The sequence below is a fragment of the Myxocyprinus asiaticus genome, chromosome 41, assembly GCF_019703515.2.
Source record: "Myxocyprinus asiaticus isolate MX2 ecotype Aquarium Trade chromosome 41, UBuf_Myxa_2, whole genome shotgun sequence".
Classification (NCBI taxonomy): domain Eukaryota; kingdom Metazoa; phylum Chordata; class Actinopteri; order Cypriniformes; family Catostomidae; genus Myxocyprinus; species Myxocyprinus asiaticus.
In genome coordinates this window covers 17546984-17568122 of record NC_059384.1, presented here as the reverse complement: position 1 = coordinate 17568122, position 21139 = coordinate 17546984, and the positions used below count along the sequence as shown (strand labels likewise).

Genomic DNA, 21139 nt, shown 5'->3' with positions numbered 1-21139 from the left:
AAAGCAATCACATTTTACGCTGTTGACTGTGATAGGGTGACTTGTGTCTGATGCCAGTGTCTGATTAGACAGAATCTGTTGGGTCAGATGGCTCCATAATCTTCCCACATCTGTTTTGTTTGGCTCTTTCTTCTATGCTTTTCAATTCTGCCCCGTATCAGAGTCACAACAGACACATTAGACATTCTTCACAGTCTATGAGATGCCAAACACACACTCTTGCTGCTGGTTTGCTAAACGTTTATCTCATGGTCACTGTTTGTTTGCTGACTGTTTATCACATCAATGTGGAAGTTCATTTGTTTATATCACAGGTTAAACATATAGGATTGTGGATATGGCCCATCTTGGATTCTTATCTGGGACAGATTTGGGTTTTCTTTGCTGCTCCTGGCTCTGGGAAATGACAGAGATCTTTTTATCCACCATATCACACCCAACCCTGCTAACCCCCCCCCCCCCCCCCCCATCTTAATCTAGTCTAAGATGGTTTGCTTGTCTTAGCTGGTTTAAGCTGGTCTTTGGTCTTCAGCCTTGCAAAGTTTGTGCTCAGTTGGTTAAGTTGGGAGGCAGTTTGGTCTTCCAGGCTAACTAGCTGAAAAAAAAGTTTCTAAAACCAGCCAATAGTCCAGCATCACCAGGCTGGGAGACCAGCTAAGACCAGCAAAACATCTTAAACTGGTTTAAGTTGCTTTTTTATCAGGGAAACTTCACCACTTTGCCACCACTTTGCCCATAGATGCTGAAATCATAATCACTGAGGGTGTTTACATGCACAATCTTAAACCAGTTAATTTTAATAAACCTACAGCGTGTATGGTCACTTATCAGAGGTAAGGTCAGAAATGGTTTAAGCAAAAAACAAATAGCCCACAAAAAATTTGACCATTACCCCAAATTCACGTTGCATGTATACACCTTTACCTGCATTTTGGCAGCATGTTGCACGCATGCCTGTTTACATTCTGATGTCAAAAGCAGTGAATAATCAGATGATTTCAAATCTTATGTAAACGCTGTTTTCTTGCATTGTCAAATTTTTTGAATAAGCTGATTTTTGGCAGTTATCAGCATATTGGTGTGCATGTAAACACACTCACTGTTGGCTGATGGTTGGATATGAAAGAGGGGCATCCGTGCAGATCACTCGCTGGAATTCTTGACTCACAATGGTACTACTGTAGCATAGTCAGACTGAGGTGTCCTTGCCCCTGTAAAACGATAATCATGTTGTTTGGCAGAAAATGAATTGCTTGTCTCAAGAGAAGTAAAGAGCAATATGTACTAAAGTGCTTTTCAGTGTCAACACTCTTGCGTGAAAATCTCCCATATGCTTCCATGTAAATGAGTGCTTCTCTTGATACAGTAACTTACTGTCTGAAAGCCAGGAGAAGATCCCTTCTCAACTTACTCAACAGGTGTTGGTAAAGACAAGGCTAAACATGAACAGGGTGAAGAGAGGACTCAAACTTTCCAAAAGTACACATGCATCCACTCTCTTTGCCTGTTTGTTTCTCAAACTGACCTTAAGTGTCTGTTTGGACATCTGGATCCTCTTGAGTGTCATAATTGCCTTAAAGGGATAGTTCACCCCAAAATTCCAAACCTGTATGACTTTCTTTCCTCTGTAGCATACAAAAAGATCAAATGTTGCAACATTTTTTATACAATAAAAGTGAGTGGTGACTGATGCTACCCTTCTGCCTAACACCACCTTTTGTGTTCCACAGAGGAAAGAAAGTCATATGGGTTTGGAACAACATGAGGGTAAGTATATGATGACAGAATTTCTATTTTGGAGTGAACTATCCCTTTAAGGTGCACAAACAGCCACAACCATAGAACTTAAAGTATCTGATACCCATCTCTCTATCCACCCCTTTCTCTGTTTCTTTCCCTGGTCATGTGGCTACTTGGAGGACCCAGGCAGCATTCTTCACATTTTCTTAGGCCCATACACAGGAATCCTTTTATCTGGACATTTGTTATCTCAAGTGGTCAATGAGTGAAAAACACAGTACTTAACAGCACTCCGGAAAGTCTGGGTGTCAGATGTCGTCAAAAATTTTAACATTGTTTGCAAAGCCTCTATGTTCATCCAGTGGGAATAATTTGACGAATTGACTTTTCAGCTTTTTGTTGACATCAAGCCAAACAGAGACCACTTTTCGCAATCAAATTGATTCCCAATGGATAAAATCAAGTCCCACACTGTTGTACATTTTGTCCAACATCTGGGAATGGAACCGACAACCATGCAGTTCTGGCACTATGCTGAACATGTTGAGCTACAGGACATAAGTCACATTATGGAAGTAAAAAGAGTCGCAAATGCTGTTCACTTTAACATATATTGCTTATGTAAGCGGTTTTATTGAGTGACATAAAATACTATAAAACTCCAATAGACTGTTAAATGTGTATTCTTGTGCATCCCTGCGTACATATGTGTGGACGTTGTATTTTTGCTTTGCTATATGCAGTTCATAGTTTAAATTAATTTAAACCGACAGATCCCAGTTTAAAAGACTGGGCTGTAAGTAAAGGGTTAAACTTTTGACGCACAGAGTCATGTGACCAAACAAGATGGCGCCAATCGCAGCGGAGTATGTCTTTGGGAGAAACTCCAACAAAATTACATTTGGTAAGAAACCAAATTATGTTTTTACATTGAAACCTGTTTGAATCAGAAGATTAGAGTCTCTAGTTTCATCTGATATGCAATTTTTAAAATTGAACGATTGATAGCAAAACACCATGCTGCTAAACACAACGTACACTATAGTGTACAATAGCGCAAGGAAATCCTATTTACATTAGAAATCCTATATTTACTGTGCATTTTCACATTGAGAAACAAATAGCTTTCAGAGGATTTATTTGGAGTTAGGATGAAAATATAGTGAATTTCGAACTTTTCTGAGACCAGTGAAGACAGACAGCACACTGGGGGTTAAGTCATTCACTAAATAGAGAGCAAGGGAGCATCCTATAGCTTTCCTATGAAGTGCATTCAATCCAAACTTCAAAAATTATAAGTTAAATTTCAGGCTGCAGATGATTTTGAACCACTCAACTTGATTGGAAGACATGGGACAATGGTTGACAGTGATTGGATGATGCTGGCCATTACTTATATCAGAATTAATTATGCTAATTTCTGATTTGTAATATGCTTCAGCACTGGCTATCAAATGTTTGTTTGACAGTGCAAAGAGAGAAAATTTAGATTTTGTTGCCAAAGTAGAAAAAAAGTCCAATAATTTTTTATTTGTGCTTTTCCCAATACACATTGTTCCAAAGCAGCTTTACAGCTGATTTTCTGTAATGTCTGTAACATCTCAAAAACATGAATAACATAAACTTCTGGAAACATAATAAACAATTTGATAAAAATCTAACTTTCTATAGCTTGGTATTATTTAAAATTTCACAAATTAATCACTCTGTCCACATGAGAATATTCATTTTAAGGAAAACTATTTGCTCTAGATTATTATTATTATTGTTATTATTTTCCTCATGTTTATTAGGTGCTACTAGTTACAAATCAAAAAGAGAAATGGAAATGACTGCACACAGCAATCACGCTCGAGTCTCAGGAGGGTATACACTTTGTAGAGTTCTGGTTACATGGCAATTTCTTATTCAAAATATTGTCATTAGTCATTTTATTGCAGCCCAGCTACTAATAGCACAAAGTAATAGTGAGAAAAGCTAACTACATTATGCCTGAAAACATCAGTCACAATGATGCTCAAACCTATTGTCAAATGTTAACTTATGATTTGTTATGTGTTTTTAGCCTTACTAAATCTTTTACAGGGATACACTGACCTATTGTGCACCACTGTCAAAAAAGGTCTTGGGATTTATTTCCTTATCTTCTTGTGTCTGTCCTTTTCACATGATGAATGAGGTGGCAGACTATAGCCACACATGCTCAGAAAAACAGTTCATCTGAAAGTAGCGCAATCATTCTCCTATTTCATCTGCCTCTAAAATTGGCTACAGATATGACACTTCTCACCAGTTGGGGGTATGTGAGTCAAAATGTGTATCTGATCCACTGCAGTGCAGAAAATAATAGGCAAAATGTCATAAAGCTTGTGATGTTTATAAGGCACAAGTAACCACATTTTAAAGAACTGGTGAAATCCAACAGTTCCTCCCTTGTTTACTGGCCACTATGCTGCTTAAAGGATTTAGGGTATACATACTGTAGGTTTTTATCAGTCTGCCTGGATACAAAGTGTGTAGAGGTATGTCTGTGAAATTATCTGTAACTATTGCATTTGGAAAATTGTTGTTTGTAAAACCTTTCTTTGAATAATCTTTCACTTTTTTATGCAATGGTCTATTAATGTGTATATCAGTTCAAGACTATTGTGGTATTCAGTTTTGGATTTCCTTATAGGTAGACCCACACAGAATCTGCACTTGAAGAATTTCATGGATGTCCACTGAATTGGAATGCCTGTTATTCATGAAGTTATACACATCCCTTACCCTTGCATCTTTGTTTATTAAATATTTTGGTTTATATTTAATGGTAACTTTTAGCTACCAATAAAAATGTAGTACTTTCAGCTACATTTAAGATATTTCACTATGATTAAATCCATTTCACAGAATTACACAGATTTCTTCCCAAAATCAGTTCAGAAAATGCAGAAAAAGTCAGATTCAGTCTGGGACTGCTTATACTGTAGGTCATGAATATACTAACTATGTTGGTCAGACAGTCCCTTGCTGTCAAAGTGGAATACAATATGCACCACAATTTATGCCAATAGTCAAATGTCTGGCTACACTACTGATGGTTATACTCTCCCTTTGTCAACCCAGCCATAGCCTGTCAGTGTGGTAGCAACTTAAACCATAGCTACCAACATTCAGTGCATCCATGATCTAATTCCTCTCTTCAATTTTATGGGACTGGCCCAATAAAGCACAGCTTTCTGAGTCATCCACCATCATTATTCTAATTACTCACTCAAAATGATGCTGTATGAAAAGAGACTGCCTCAGATGGTAGGCTAGACTAGATCTGGCTTTTCTCAGTGGCTTCTCTGCATATGAAGGAAAAAAGGCTGAGAAACAGAGAGAGAGAGAGAAAGAAGAGAGAGAAATAGGTAGGTTGACTAATAGATGGATAGATGGAGAGAGACAGAAAAGACAAAATTGCCGCTGTAATGAAACAGCAAGGAATGGTAGGTAAAGTATTTGGCTTAGTCGTAAAAAGAGGAGGAGGTTGTTTTCTTTTGTCATCATGCTTAATAGCTGGCCTGATTGCATACAGGAAAAGGCACGCAGTGGCAATGTGAAATGAAAGACCTATCATTTGCTAAGTGCAGAATTTGGTGAGTTACAGTTATGAAGCAAAACGTCTCGGGACGTGAAACCTAACCCTGGTTCCCTGAGTGGGAACGAAACACTACGTAATCGCATTGGGACACGCCCTGTGTGTCACGTGGTCTGAAGCCCTTGTACAATCACGGCAATTTATTGGCTGGTGGCGCTTAAGCGACGCCCCTAGGGAGCTACGTCACGCGCTCGCTTTGGCACCATTTTCTGCAGGAAGGCACGAGCCTATGCCGCTGCTAGAGAGTATGGCCAGTTTACGCAGCGTCTCGTTCCCACTCAGGGAACAAGGGTTATGTTTCACGTAACCGAGACATTCCCTTTCGAAGGAACTCTAGCTGCATAATCACATTGGGAACATTATATATTCACCCCATGCAAACAGTAGCTGCCAACAGTCTATGCCCGTGTGGCAAGCATATAGCCGCACACAAGCGAGCTAAAGCGTCTGAATAAAACAGAGAAAATTATGAGTTTACTCCTGTTCCAACAGAGAGAACCTGGGGAGCAGGAGTCAAACCCTCATCCAGATTATAATATCTAACAAATATATGCGGCGAGGACCACCCTGCTGCCTTACAAATGTCCTCCAAGGACACACCTCTTGCCAAAGCCCATGAGGATGCCATGCTCCTCATAGAATAGGCTTGAATACCCAAAGGCGAAGGTAAACCGTATGCTTTGTAGGCACTTGAAATTGCATCAGGCAATAAAACTGCCTTTGCTTGGACACTGAAACGCCCCTGTTGCAGCCACTAAAGCACACAAACCACTGTTCTGACTTACGCCACTGGCTAGTGTGGTCAACATAAACTTGCAGCGCCCAAACTGGGCAAAGCATGTGCAATCTTTCATGCTCCTCCAATTCAAATTGGGCAAGATAGAAAGCCTGAAAATGTATAGTCTGCGAGCAAAATGATGTAGAAATGATCTTGGGCAAATAGCTCAAACGAGGTTTTAACACCAGTCTTAAATACCCTAGTGCAAAATCCATACATAAGGGATTGATCGAAAGGGCATGCAAATCACCAACCCTTTTAAATTATGACAATGCTACTAGCAGGGCCATTTTAAAAGTCAGAAACTTATCAGCAACTGTTGCCAAGGGCTCAAACGGAGCACCCAAGCGTGCCTCTAAAACAGCAGATAAATCCCATAAGGGAACACGGATGGGACAAAAAGGTCTAAGCCTGCATACCCGGTGCAAAAAACGATAGACAAGAGAATGTCTACCGACAAAGACTCCATTGATAAGCGCATACTGAGCTGCTAGAGCGACAACAGAGACTTAAAGTGTTTCTGGGGCAACCCCGGCCCCAAAACATTCTTGCAAAAAAATCCAGCACTGTCTAGGGCAGTGAAGTGGATTTTCACCTCGCGTTGTACACCAAGAGGCAAAAATACGCCACTTGAACGTATAAAGCTTCCTAGTTGATGGAGCTTTAGCATTCAGATTGGTATCAACCACAGTGGGGATAACCCATTATTCAGAAGAGCATCCGATTGAGGGGCCATACACATAACTTCCACAAGTCCGGCCGGGGGTGCCAAACACTGCCAATATGTCTGTTCTAACTGGAATCTCCCAAAGCATTTCCTCCAGCAGAGAGACCAGAGTCGAAAACCATACTTGAGATGGCCAAAACAGCGCCACTAACAGAAGCCAAACCCGATCCTCCTGAACTCTCTGCAGAACTGCGTGCAGCAGACTGATCGGTGGGAACGTGTAAAGATGTGTTAACGCATCGATGCCCAGCGGTGCTGGGGGCGAGAGGGAAAACCAGAGGGGAGAGTGTGATGTATCACTCGAAGCAAATAGGTCCACTTCCACTCTGCCAAACATTCTCCAGATTTATTCCACAATCTGAGGATGTAATGTCCACACTCCGGAGATCCATCCCCAAATTCAACTGGCCCTGGACATGCATGGATCGTAGAGAGAGCACATTGTCCTGTGCCCAAGAAGAATGCAACGTACCAGTCTCAGCATGGCATGAGAATGCACTCCGCCATGGCTATTGATGTAGGACACCACCGACCAGATGAGGACATGGCTGCCCTGAATCTCTGGGAGGGAAATCTTTAACACCAGCAGCAATGTGGACATCTCCAGACAGTTTATGTGCCAATATTGCTGCTGACCTGTCCAAACCCCATAGGCTGGATGACCCTTTTTTACAGCGCCCCAACCCGTGGAGAAGGCGTCAGTCATTATAACTTTGCAGCGACACACCTGTCCCAACGGAACGCCGACATCAAAAGGCTGGTCCGTTTCCATGATAACAGAGTTTGGTAGCACCCACGCGTCACTTTGAAGAGACGGAACGCATGTGTCAGTGGTTGAAGTCGCTTTGTGGAGTTCATTCAGCACTGAAAAAGTCTTGCATGCAACATGCCCTGGGGAATGACAGCGGAAAACGAGATTATGAGCCCCAAAAGCCTGTGAAATATTTTTGCAGGGAGAACACGTCCCACTCTTTACATCGCTAGACACTGCCGAAATGACAGAACGCGAACTGGAGACAGACGCGCCTGCATCACTCACGAATCCAGCTCTACCCCTAGAAACAGAGTCTATTTCCCTGGCAACAGGATACTCTTGTCTAGGTTACACACAGTCCTAGATCAAATGGCCGAGAATGACATCTCAATGTTGGGCAGCCAAGGTCTCCGAGTGGACAAACACCAACTATTCGTCGAGGTAATTCAAAATGCAGATGCCTTGAAGCCTCAAGGGCATCAAAGCTGCATCCAAGCATTTTGTGAAAGTGCATGGTGCCAGTGCAAGTCTGAACAGAAGGATGCAAAATTGATACGCTTGCCCCCGAAAGCGAATCTGAGGAAGTGCCTGTGCTTCGGCGCAATCTGAATATGGAAACAAGAGTCCTTTAAATCTATTGTCACAAACCAGTCACCCGGCTGCACTCGTGACATTATTTGTTTCTGCATCAGCATTCTGAATTGATATTTCATTAGAGCAAAATTCGAACGTCTCAAAATCCAGAATGGGATGCAAGCCGCCTTCTTTTTTCGGGACCAGAAAATAACAGCTGTAAAAGCCGCATTCTCTCTGAGAAGGGGGAATCTCCTCTAATGCACCTTTTTCTAAGAGAGAATGAATTTCCCGAATCAAAAACAGGGCTTCCTGACATTACATGCTTTATCGTTCGAAGTACCCAGTTCGAAATGCCCTTCAGCTGCTGCCAATCTGACAGACGGGCAGACTGAGGGATTAATGCATGGCATCTTGCCTGCAGCGTGACCTGTAACCACTAGATGGCACACTTGCCTTACTTTTGGTGACTGCCCCAGAAACAGCGGCACAGTGGAGGGAAGCCTTCTCTCCTTTAATACTGTTGCTGGTTGACGGGAATTTGATATTGTTTTTGCCTTTATTGTATTTAGGCATAAATGATGAGCATCCTGAATGTATCTACAGCAGGGACGCTGACAGAATAAACCTTTTCCCTAGTATTTGAATGGAGAAAAATGTATGAACATTGGGGGGAATGTTTATTTCAGAAAACTGGTTCTCCACAACGGCCCCGGCATTCTTTATGGGAGGACAACGTGTGGTGCTTATGTTCACTGTATGTTGTGTGTACACTTGTGCTCGATGAACATCGAATTCTGTTATTCATGTCTCGAGACCCTTGGTCATGGAGACAGAGGCTGAATTCGGGAAGCGTTTTTTTTTTATGTTCGCTCCCTAGCAAGCTGCAGGGGAAAACTGAACCATATTGTCGGATGTCGGAGAGAAATGGATACATTTATACGGTCCAATTTCGTTCACTGAATAGGGGCTCATCCTTCGTTACATAGCAAGCCAGTCAGGCTCATGTGTAAACCTATTTTTATCGTACATTGAGTTATATCACGCGTGCCCCGAGATCCTCGGTCATGGCAAAACTCAAGCTGAAAATATTCGATGCTCGTTCACCAGCGTAAATTACAGGGGAGGCTGAGCTAATTTGGTATAAATCAAGCAAAATTACAAACAATATTAGCTCAAAATATTCCTTAACGCGATGTGCTTGGTTGGACTGCAAAACCATAATGTGTAGATCCAACAGCTGACTGAAAAGAGTGACATCCATGCTGCCACCGAAAAATCAAGCAGAGATAGCAGTGCACGTCTCTTGTCTCGCCAGAACACCCGTGTGCTCCACGAATGGGCGAAAGACAAAAAGAAAACGAATTAAAATATCTTGCATCTCCTGATAGCATCCCGGAAGAGTAATGGCACAGACGAAGCACTCGTGCATGGTTCTAGCCCCCTTGTATTGCGGCCGGACTCACTGGTCCATGCATGATCACACTTCGAACGGGGAGGGGAGAGAGAGAAAGGCAGAGGCTGCTCCTCCATTGCCTTATTCATGTGCTTTTTCCCAGAATGACACAGAAAAAGACAACAGGACAAAGAGGCCAATTTGTTTCCTTACCTTTAACGACAAATTCTCTTATACAGTGTTTTTAATAACGACGGCGCATGGTAACTCTTTCGCATGCTTGTTCATCAGATAATGGTCACCAAGCTAGGCCTCAGAGCATGTCTGACGAGACTTGCGCTTTCGCTAAAGAGGAGAGCGACAAACACGAGGAAGAATCCAATGTCCGTTTGCACTCCAATCTTCTCAGACTTAAAGCCGAAAAACCCAAATTACCCAATCTGGAGGCCGTGGAACTGGAACAAGTCAGGATAATGCTTCTTGGTGTGAAATTGTGAGCCTCAAACAGCACCGCTGTCCCCGTCGGACCCTTGTAATGTTTGGAAAATAACACATTAATATTGCTCTGAAATTACTCTGTATAAAATGACATTAGTCGCTTCTTAAATTACATCCTGTGTTACCACTCAAAAGGGAGAATAATAATGATCCTCGCTTCAACATGAGTCGTTGGTACAATACCAGACGAGATCGTGCACTGAAGAACAGAAAATCTGATTTGATGGTGTCAAAATGAGAGCTTTTATGGAGCCCGTGAAGTAGCTCCCTAGGGCCGTCGCTTAAGTGCCACAAGCCAATGCATTGCCATGATTGTACAAGGGCTTCAGACCACGTGACACTCAGGGCGTGTCCCAATGCCATTATGCAGCTCGAGTTCCTGTGAAAGGGAACAGTTTAAGAATAAGACATTGTTTAAAAATGAGGTATGAGAATTACCATGCTGCAGGTCTTTATTTTCCAGCCCTCTAGGATATTTGCCAGAACTGAAGTTTTTAATTGGATGTTCCTTCTCAAATCACCTGGTATGATCTTGGCCACACAATCTGTTATTGAAGTGTTTTTTTTTAAGCACATAGATGTTTTTTGCTGTTTTAAAGAGGCATGCTCTTTCAGATAGCCTTAATCGGATAGTTTACCCAAAAATGTTATCATCTTTAGTCACCGTTAATAGAATTTACATTTAAGGTAAACTATTCCTTTAAGAACCCGACCTCTCTAGAAAAGTTATTAATTCCAGCAATCCTCTAAGATAGGGCATCATAAATTATGGGTGTTTGTGACAGCTGTGCTGTTTGGCGATTAGTAGATTGTTGTCAAGTCTTAAGCGTTCCCTTGTGTTATTCTTTGTCTACATTCCAGTCTGCCCATATCCTCATCCTCCCCCTGATAGTGATAAGACAAATAGAGTGCTTTGGCTCAGTCTCATCATCTTTTATGAATAGAGACTCACTGTCTCCACTTGCTCTCAGCCAGCAAAGACACTGGGTAGAAAAGAGATATTATTCGATAGCGATCAATTACACAGAGTTCTTTCATGCCCTCAATGGAGAATATACTCTGAATGGAGAACATGATAGTATTTTCACAGCTATTTTCTGCACCTATCATAACTGTGGGGAGAAATGCAAGCCACTTATATGAAAAAAAAATATGTTTTTCTTACTCTAGAGCTTAATATTTGTGTGTGTATTTTTTTAGGCTTCAAGGGGACAGTCTCACTCCTGCAGGACCAGAAGAACCCACACCTTACATCCCAGAGCAAGCTGTCCCAGAAATACCTTGTAAGAACCCAGCACTTAAATTCATGGGACCTGATACAATGATTTTATGTTTAGCCCCCCTGCCGTTCTCCAGGCCCAGTGCATTTTTAAAATGAGAACATATACATAAATGCAATCCTGTCCAAAATTAGGACAATAAATGTATAACTTTTTTTGTACATTAAAAAAATAAAATAAATAAATAAACCATTGTTTTAAAGCCGTAGTAAAGGGAAATCCTGTCCAAAAAAATAAATAAATAAAAAATAAAATAATAATATTTTATATAAATATATAGGTAACACTTTCTATTACAGTGTCCTTGTTATACATATTACATGTAATGACAATAGTAATAACAGTGGATTATGCATAATTCCAAGCAACTAAACCTATATATGTACATTATTAGTTGTTAATTAATATTACTCAGTACTCACATGTGTAATTACACTGTAATAAGGACAAAAAAACAAAAAAACAAACAAAAAAAAAATGTGTAACCATCATATTTTATTTAATATTTTTTTTAAATTATTTTTACAATTATAATAATATGAAGCCACAAAAAGGAAAAATGTAAACTCTCCATTGCCTCTCAAGGGCCCCTTTTGTGCAGTCACCGGAGTGTGGGAGCATATTACGAGAGTGTGTGTGTGTGGTAAAGGCCCTATTGTGTTTTTTGGTTCTGGAACAGGTCTATTACCCGCGGTGACAGAAACACTGACAGCAGCAGAAGACCTGCAGAAGGCCTCTCAGGTGACAGGGCAGGTAGGTGATCCTCAGCCAGCAAAATGTTTCATTATATCACTTTCCCTAAGTCATGAATCTCTACAGCATCATCTCCATTGTGAACGCTGTCAGATAGACAGTTAAAACCACTTATATCATTCTCCAGGAAGGAGCAGCCCCAGCATGACTTGACTATTTGTCTCTGTGCCTGTCAAGCTAGAGGGGACGCTCACCTAGGAAAACAATGAATATAACCATATCATGTGAAAAGGTTGTGGGGAGAATTCACTAAGAATGAATTGTGCTCACTTATAAACCAAATTATTGGTACGTGCTGTCTGCATTGTTTTAGCACCTCATTCACTAAAGAAATTATGCAAATCAGGTAACAGCACAAACACACCCAAACTTGCCGACTTTACTGGGACTGTGCAGCATCACTCCACCACTGTGATAAAGGCACCTGAAATGGCTCTTTAAACCTGCAGTATGTTGAGCAGCTAATATGCTAACCAGTTAGCTTGTGAGCTAACTGGAGAAAACATAAGAGAAATGTTTAATTTCACCATTTATATATCCATTTATACATAATAGTATGATAGTTTACATCATATATAATCCAAAATGTATTCTTGAATCATACAGTGATTGCATAGGAACACTTTATGGTCCAAGGGGGGCGTTACTTCGAGTGGGCGTGTTGCGTAGTGGGTGTTCCTTGTTCCTTGTCCACTTGAACTAACCAACTGCTGGACAAGCACAACTCTGAATGAAGGGGTCTGGAGACACATTTTTGAAAGATTCAAACTACATTGAACTTGTCCTAAAAATGTGGCATTTTGCGCTAGAGATGCTAAAATCCAGTGAAACATGAAAAGCTTCGAAAGTGTCTGTCTGATGCATTTGTTCATAAACCAATGAAAATAGTGGAAAGCAAGAACGCATCCTGTGAGAACAGCCCAAGTCTACCTCGGACAGAATGACAAACTCAATTGCAAAATGGATTGCTGTGGACTGTGGGCCAGTGATAAGTTCAATGATATCAAAATCAAACTATGAAGCTAATTATGTATTGACCTCCAAAGCCACTTTTTATATTGTCTAATCAATGCTTTACTCGTCTGCCACAGGATTATTGAAATTACTGTATTTATTATATATAAAATTATTTTGATTATTTTATATTAAATACTGTTTCTCACCCAAAAATTATCGTATCGCTTCAGAAGACATGCATTACTGCCTTTATGTCTTTTTTGGAGCTTGAAAGTATTAGACCCCATTGACTTACATTGTATGGACAAAAACATCAAAATATCTTTGTTTGTGTTCTGCAGAGAAAAGAAAGTCATATGAGTTTGAGATGGCATAAGGGTGAGTAAATGATGAGAGAATTATAATTTTTTTGTGAACTATTTCTTTAATCTGCATATGATGTAAATAATGCTATCAAAAATTGAAATTGAAATCGATTGACAGCACTAATAATAATTAATATAGAAAGTATGCATGTTTGCACTAAAAAGAAGGATGACTTTTACTACTTAAACTTACTATTTTATGACTTAAACTTACTATTTCAGCACCTGGTAGTTAGTGAATAAGGCACAGTTTTTGCACTGAAAATACATGCGCAAAAGTGGCACAACTCTTTCGTAAATTCACCTGTGTTACGGAGCTATTGAAAAGGTGCAGGGTTTGGAAGTAGACAATCTTGGCTGTTTACTAGCTGAGAAAGCACACAAGAACTGCGTCCTTCTTGCAGAGTATCATGTTGTTGATGGAGTAGTGTTCGTTTACATTAGAGAGAGAGAAAGGTCATGGAGGACACCTGTGTTGGAGAAATCCCCCATTCCATCAAACCTGTCAGCACAGCCACCAGAGACCAGAACAAATTTCCAACATGGAACACAATAACAGGACTCTCCCTGCATTCTGACATAGCAGAAAAATACGCTCAAAACCTCATGGGAATTGCACTATATACAGGTTTCTGTCACTATAGCAACCTCAAACTCTTTTTAACCCATCATGAAGTGGTTATTTTTCTATCAGCAGCAGAACAGAGAGAGCAGCTATAATTATAGAGGAAAAGTGTTGGAAAAATGTTCTTTAGGAATCATTGGCTGAGCCATGCATGGAGCTTATGGGCTGAGTGCTCCAGACAGAGTGGCAACACCAAGTGTGAGGCTTCTTCTCCGTCTCTTGGTGGGGACATGCTCTGCTCCTCCCTCACCCACAGAGCTGTGACCACCCTGAGAATCCATACCACAAAGTAAACAATGCCGTCTGGATACCGTATAGGGCCTCACACGTGTGTAGATCTGCTTTCTCGTTCAAACAGAAATACACTCTTTACTTTTGAATTCAGTTTGAACCCAAAAACTTAAATTCTGTCATCATGTACTCATGTTCAATTCGCTCCAAACCCATATGACTTTCTTCAGTGCAACACAAAAGGAAACATTTTTAAAAGTCTGCACACAGCTATTTGCCAAATAATGAAATTGAATAGTGACTCTGGGCTGTCAGAATCCAAAAACTACTTATATTTTGTCTAATCAATACACAAATTTGTTGTATGGCTTCAGAAGACTTGAAATATAGGTCACTTTCTTAATATACTTTTTCTCTGTGGTTTTATGGTGGTTTTGTGGAGCCCATAGTTATTATTCACTTTCATTATATGGCATTATATTTCATTATTGTATTTCTATGGAAGATAGAAAGTAGTCTGAGTTTATAGTGACATTATGGTGAACTATCCCTTTAAGAACTGTTTCACCTCCTGAAAGGAAGAAGAAAGTAAGAAAGAGACAGAGAAAGTGTAAAAGGAGGCTCCATGCATATAGATTAAACAGTGCCAGTGAGGTGAGAGCAAGAAGTTTTCCCACATGGAACGGCATGTGTGAAAAGATCAGATCGCCTTCAGCAGCTTTTTAAAGATTAATGTGGTTGTTTTCTGTTTAATTGCTTATTTTGGGTTCTCTTTGAAAGATAAATTCAATTTGTCTTCCTAATAGCTTATTACTTTAACTGGTCCTCTGGGGTTCGTGCTCCTCGCCGCCCAGAATGGCATGGAAAACAAAACGTAATGCTTTTACGAGCTGACTTACCTCTTGGGACAACAATGGTCATGGGTACTTTATCTGTGCTGCTCTCTTCCAAGATGTAAGTCATGATCTTAGCACCATAAATGATGCTCAGGATAGGTGGAGAGTTTCGTAAGGGTTCCAGATAGCATAAAACTTCTTTGGAGCCTTTTCTGTAGTTTTTGGCCCTTGGACAACCTGTATAATTCACATCCAGTCTACTGTTTTTATGATCTACACAGAGTGCTTCTTTGCTGTCGTATTGAATAATATACCATTCATAAATTACACTGACTAATTCATTTTCAATGTTTGTAAACTGATTTCCTGAACACTCTTCTAATCTTTCAGTGGTCAAACAAAAAGTCAGACTCCAGACTCACAGTAGTGGTTTTAACCACCAAGCAAACCACACAATTGTGTGGGGCCCCAGATGTTGCGGTAGGAAAGCTCAGCAAAAACCACTTGAGGGTTGAAGTGTTGTTCTGAGTACATGCGTGAATACGCTGTTGTCAGCGCTCTCAGAGCGGTTCTCGTTAGAGGTCCACCGGGCTGGGCCAGTTTTTCAGGTAGGACTTTTATTTCGGGTTTGTAATTTATGAAAAAAAAAAATATATACAGACCTTCCGAACTTGCTTCGCCCACGCGCTCTCACTCACAGATACACGCGAACGGATGAGTTAGGGGCCGTTCATACCGAACGTGTTTTTGCCTGCATCTGCTCTATTTTCCGTTGTTTTCCTATGTAAACAAGCGCTGGACGAACGTCCATACCTACTGCACCGCGTCTCGCTGTTTCTTCAGTGTCTCACAGGATCGGCACATTTTTAGACACAGTCTCAAGTTAAAAAGAAGTTCAGGTCTTCAGATTGAACTTCAGGTTGTTTTTAGGGCAGGTGTCACAAAAATTTAACATCCTGAACAAGTTCAGGTTGCAAAGAGGTGACTGTTACAATGTTTAACATTATTCCAGACTGTTCTGCACCAGGCAAAGTTTCAGCACTTGATAATTGGCAAGCTTTTTTCTTCCTTCTGCTCTAGTATGCTGAGGGGCCGCCGTGCCTTGTATATCTACTGTTACAATACTGTTACGAATGTTGCATACGATGCTAACATAAAATACAGCCTTTTGCAACATGGTGAACAATACACAGCAATGTCAGACTATAAGCTCCAGGTGAAAGTCAATTAAATAAGACTATTATTACTTATTATATTACTATTGTATACTATTGTATACAACAAACCCTCAAAGTAATAGTAATAATACTGTATCAAATTATAATGACAAATACTGGTTTATAATAATAATAATAAATAAAAACTGAATTCCAAAATGTAAGCAAATGTAGTAGATATTGCACATCATGTTCATTAAAAAAATAGTGTTTTGTAAAAATATATGTAGGTAAATATATATTTTTTTATATCACTGTATTGTGGAAAACGTCATGGTTACTGGCGTAACCTCCGTTCCCTGATGGAGGGAACGAGATGTTGGTGTCAATGTAGTGACTCTAGGGGTCACTCTTGGGAGCCCGAGACACCTCTGGTCTTTGATAAAAGGCCAATGAAAATTGGCGAGTGGTATTTGCATGCCACTCCCCCGGATATACGGGTATAAAAGGAGCTGGTATGCAACCACTCATTCAGGTTTTACGCTGAGGAGCCGATATAAGGTCCGGCCATTTCAGCGGGTAGTTCAGCGTTGTGGCAGGAGGGACCAACATCTTGTTCCCTCCATCAGGGAACGGAGGTTACACCAGTAACCATGACGTTCCCTATCTGTCACTCACTCGACGTTGGTGTCGATGTAGTGACACTAGGGGTCCCTATACAAAACGCCACAAGGCTGAACGGTGTTACGTGAACTGGCGGTGTGTGGTGGGCAGACTTGCTGTGTAGCCAGCACACCAGGTCGACACGTAACCTCCCCCAACACAGTTATGAGTGTCGAACCGCCCTTTTTGGGGACAAGTCGACTACCCAAAGATAGAGACAGGCTTAACCCAGTCGTGGCCTCTTTTCCCCTTCTCTTTTTCCACTCCCTAAAAAAGAAGGGGGATTATCCGACTGGGCTGCCAGGTCTAGTCGGGGGGTGTCCCTCCCAAGGGGAGGACACCGCGGAGACCACACCTCGCCCCAAGAGAGGGGGGGATATTTTTAAGTGGAAAAATACATCACATGGTCTTTCCAACCAAGTGGAGAGCCTTCAAGGTAGATCCTGCCCAATGGGGGAGGAGTTACTACAAACATGGAGACTGGGGCAGAGGGGCTCTGACCAAGGAAGACGCAGTTTGCCAGCAGGGAAACGAACTAGCGGAAGATATAGATCACAAGGGGTTTAGCCTTACAGAGAACCACCACATGCGAAGCACCTACCCCAGAACAGGGCTCTTAGTTAGCGCGTGTACTGGGCCGGCAGTGAGTCTCTCCGAAAACTCGACTGCCACAGGGCTCAGAGGAAGTCAACCAGGGAACAAAATTTTTTTTGAACACTACTGGGAATTAACAGCGCACGTCTTTAGCTCAAAAGGAGGTGGAAGGCGCTATGTGCAAGCGATACACCCGGCCGGCTATCCCGGGCTTATCCGCTTGTGTTGCGTGCCACTACCTGGGATGAAACCGGTTCCACCCGGAGGTTGTAGAACCTTGCAAAGGTGTTGGGTGTTGCCCAGCCCGCTGCTCTGCAAATGTCTGTTAGAGAGGCACCTCTGGCCAGGGCCCAAGAAGCCACTACACCACGGGTAGAATGGGCTCGTAGCCCTACTGGGGGCGGCATGTTTTGGGTGAGATATGCCATAGTTATGGCGTCAACAAGCCAGTGGGCGATCCTCTGCTTGGAGACAGCGCTTCCTTTCTGCTGTGCACCAAAGCAGACAAAGAGCTGCTCAGAGACTCTAAAGCTCTGCGTGCGATCCAAATAGATGCGTAAAGCGTGCACCGGACACAGCAATGACAGGGCTGGGTCTGCCTTCTCCTGGGGCAGTGCTTGCAGGTTCACCACCTGTTCCCTAAAAGGAGTGGTGGGAACCTTGGGCACATAGCCCGGTCGGGGTCTCAGGATCACGTGAGAATAGCCCGGACCGAACTCCAGGCACATTTTGCTGACAGAGAGCGCTTGCAGGTCACCTACCCTCTTGATGGAAGTGAGCGCAGTCAGGAGGGCAGTCTTCAGGGAGAGTGCCTTAAGCTCGGCTGACTGCAAAGGCTCAAAGGGGGCTCTCTGTAGACCCTGAAGAACTTCGGAGAGATCCCATGAGGGAACGAGGGGCGGTCTGGAGGGATTCAGCCTCCTGGCACCTTTTAGGAACCTGATGATCAGGTCGTGCTTCCCTAAGGACTTACCGTCAACTGCGTCATGGTGTGCTGCTATGGCAGCAACGTACACCTTCAAGGTGGAAGGGGACAGCCTCCCTTCCAACCTCTCCTGCAGGAAGGAAAGCATTGATCCAACTGCGCATCTCTGGGGGTCTTCGTGTCGAGAAGAACACCACTTAGCGAATAGACACCACTTAAAGGCATACAGGCGCCTCATAGAGGGGGCCCTAGCCGGAGTGATCGTGTCTACCACCGTGGGTGGTAGGCCACTTAGGTCTTCCATGTCCCGTCCAGGGACCAGACATGGAGATTCCAGAGGTCTGGGCGCGGGTGCCAGAGGGTGCCCCGTCCCTGAGAAAGAAGGTCCTTCCTCAGGGGAATTTGCCAGGGGGGGGCTGTCGTGAGGAGCATGAGGTCCGAGAACCACGTCTGGGTGGGCCAGTAGGGTGCTACCAGGATAACCTGCTCCATGTCCTCCCTGACCTTGCACAGGGTCTGTGCAAGTAGGCTCACTGGGGAAACGCATATTTGCGAATGCCAGGGGGCCAGCTGTGTGCCAGCACGTCTATGCCGAGGGGAGCCTCGGTGAGGGCGTACCAGAGCGGGCAGTGGGAGGATTCTTGGGAGGCGAACAGGTCCACCTTTGCCTGACCGAATCGACTCCAAATCAGCTGGACCACCTGAGGGTGGAGTCTCCACTCTCCCCTGAGGGAAACCTGCTGTGACAGCGCGTCCACTGTAGTGTTGAGGTTGCCTGGGATGTGAGTGGCTCGCAGCGACTTGAGGTGCTGCTGACTCCGGAGAAGGAGACGGCGGGCGAGTTGTGACATACAGCGGGAGCGCAGACCGCCTTGGCGGTTGACATATGCTACCGCTGCCGTGCTGTCCATCCGAACTAGCACGTGCTTGCCCTGGATAACGGCCGGAGCCTCCGCAGGGCAAGCAGAATTGCCAGTAACTCGAGGCAGTTGATGTGCCAATGCAGCCGCGGACCCGTCCAGAGGCCGGCGGCTGTGTGCCCATTGCAAACAGCGCCCCAGCCCGTTTTGGTGGCGTCTGTCATTACCATGACACGTCTGGAGACCAGTTCTAGGGGAACACCTGCTCGTAGAAACGAGAGGTCGGTCCAAGGGCTGAAAAGACGGTGACAGACCGATGTAATGGCCAAGTGGTGTGTCCCGTGGCACCATGCCCATCTCAGGACTCGAGTCTGGAGCCAGTGCTGAAGCGGCCTCATATGCATCAACCCGAGCGGGGTGGCCACCGCCGAGGATGCCATATGCCCCAGGAGCCTCTGAAAAAGTTTCAGTTGAACCGCTGTTTTCTGTTTGAACACCTTCAAACAGGCCAGCACAGACTGGGCGCGCTCGTTCGTAAGGGAGACTGAGTCCAACTCCAAACCGAGAAAAGAGATGCTCTGAACCGGGAAGAGCTTGCTCTTTTCCCAGTTGACCCGAAGCCCTAGTCGGCTGAGGTGTGAGAGCACCAGGTCCCTGTGTGCACATAACACGTCTCAAGAGTGAGCTAAGATTAGCCAGTCATCGAGATAGTTGAGAATGCGAATGCCCACCTCCCTTAACGGGGCAAGGGCAGCCTCTGCGATCTTCGTAAAGACACGAGGAGACAGGGACAGGCCGAAAGGGAGGACTTTGTACTGATACGCCTGACCCTCGAACGCGAACCGCAGGAAGGGTCTGTGTCGAGGAAGGATCGAGTCATGAAAGTACGCATCCTTCAGGTCTACCGCCGCGAACCAATCTTGATGCCGGACGCTCGCTAGAATGCGTCTTTGCGTCAGCATCTTGAACGGGAGTCTGTGTAAAGCCCGGTTCAGTACTCGCAGGTCCAAGATTGGCCGCAACCCACCGCCTTTTTTCGGTACGATGAAGTAGGGGCTGTAAAACCCTTTCTTCATCTCGGCTGGAGGGACAGGTTCTATCGCGCCCTTCCGTAGGAGGGTAGCGATCTCCGCATGCAGGGTAACAGCATTTTCGCCCTTGACCAAGGTGAAGTGAATACCACTGAACCTGGGCGGGCGTCTGGCGAACTGAATCACGTAGCCGAGTCGGACGGTCTGGACCAACCACCGTGATGGATTGGGAAGTGCAAGCCATGCGTCCAAATTCTGTGCGAGGGGGACCAAGGGGACAACGTCGTCCGACGTACCACGCGGTGGGGCGGAGCGCGAGGTGCCACAGCACGTCGTGGCCGTGCTGAGTCTAGGGACATCGAAGCACTTACCTGGCTCTTTGTGACCACCCCCGGAACAGCCTGGGATGGGGAGGAAGAGGCCTGTCCTCGCGACCTGTGGAGGCTGTCACATCGGGGGTGGATTTGTGCCACATCTGGGCACTCAGGGGCGGAAAGGGCACCGCTGGAGCGCCAATCCTGCAAGAAAAAGCCCGTGGACGATAGTTGTGGTGACGACCGTACACACCGGGTATGTGACCCAGGGAGGAAGGAAGCCGCTCTTTTGCTGAACTGTTGGGTACCGCAGCCACTTGGGCGTGCGGCAAAATCAAACAAAAAGGCAACAAAAGATTTTCCACCCGGCCCTCCACCGGGGGATGGAGTGGTCTTTCTACCAGCTCCACGTGAGTGGGTTCCCTCGTCCCTGGGTTGCCCGTCTCAGGGGTGCTTC

The 21139-nt window shown here is 43.8% G+C and overlaps 1 protein-coding gene across 2 annotated transcripts in view; it reads left to right on the top strand.

Moving 5' to 3' along the window:
• LOC127432061 (uncharacterized protein C8orf34 homolog) overlaps window positions 1-21139 on the top strand; it is a 139142-nt gene that overhangs the window by 80897 nt on the left and 37106 nt on the right. For both annotated transcript variants that reach the window (XM_051682851.1, XM_051682850.1), the window contains exons 9-10: window positions 11292-11374; window positions 12051-12124. In XM_051682851.1, the coding sequence (XP_051538811.1) occupies window positions 11292-11374; window positions 12051-12124 (157 nt within the window). The remainder of the gene's footprint in view (window positions 1-11291; window positions 11375-12050; window positions 12125-21139) is intronic.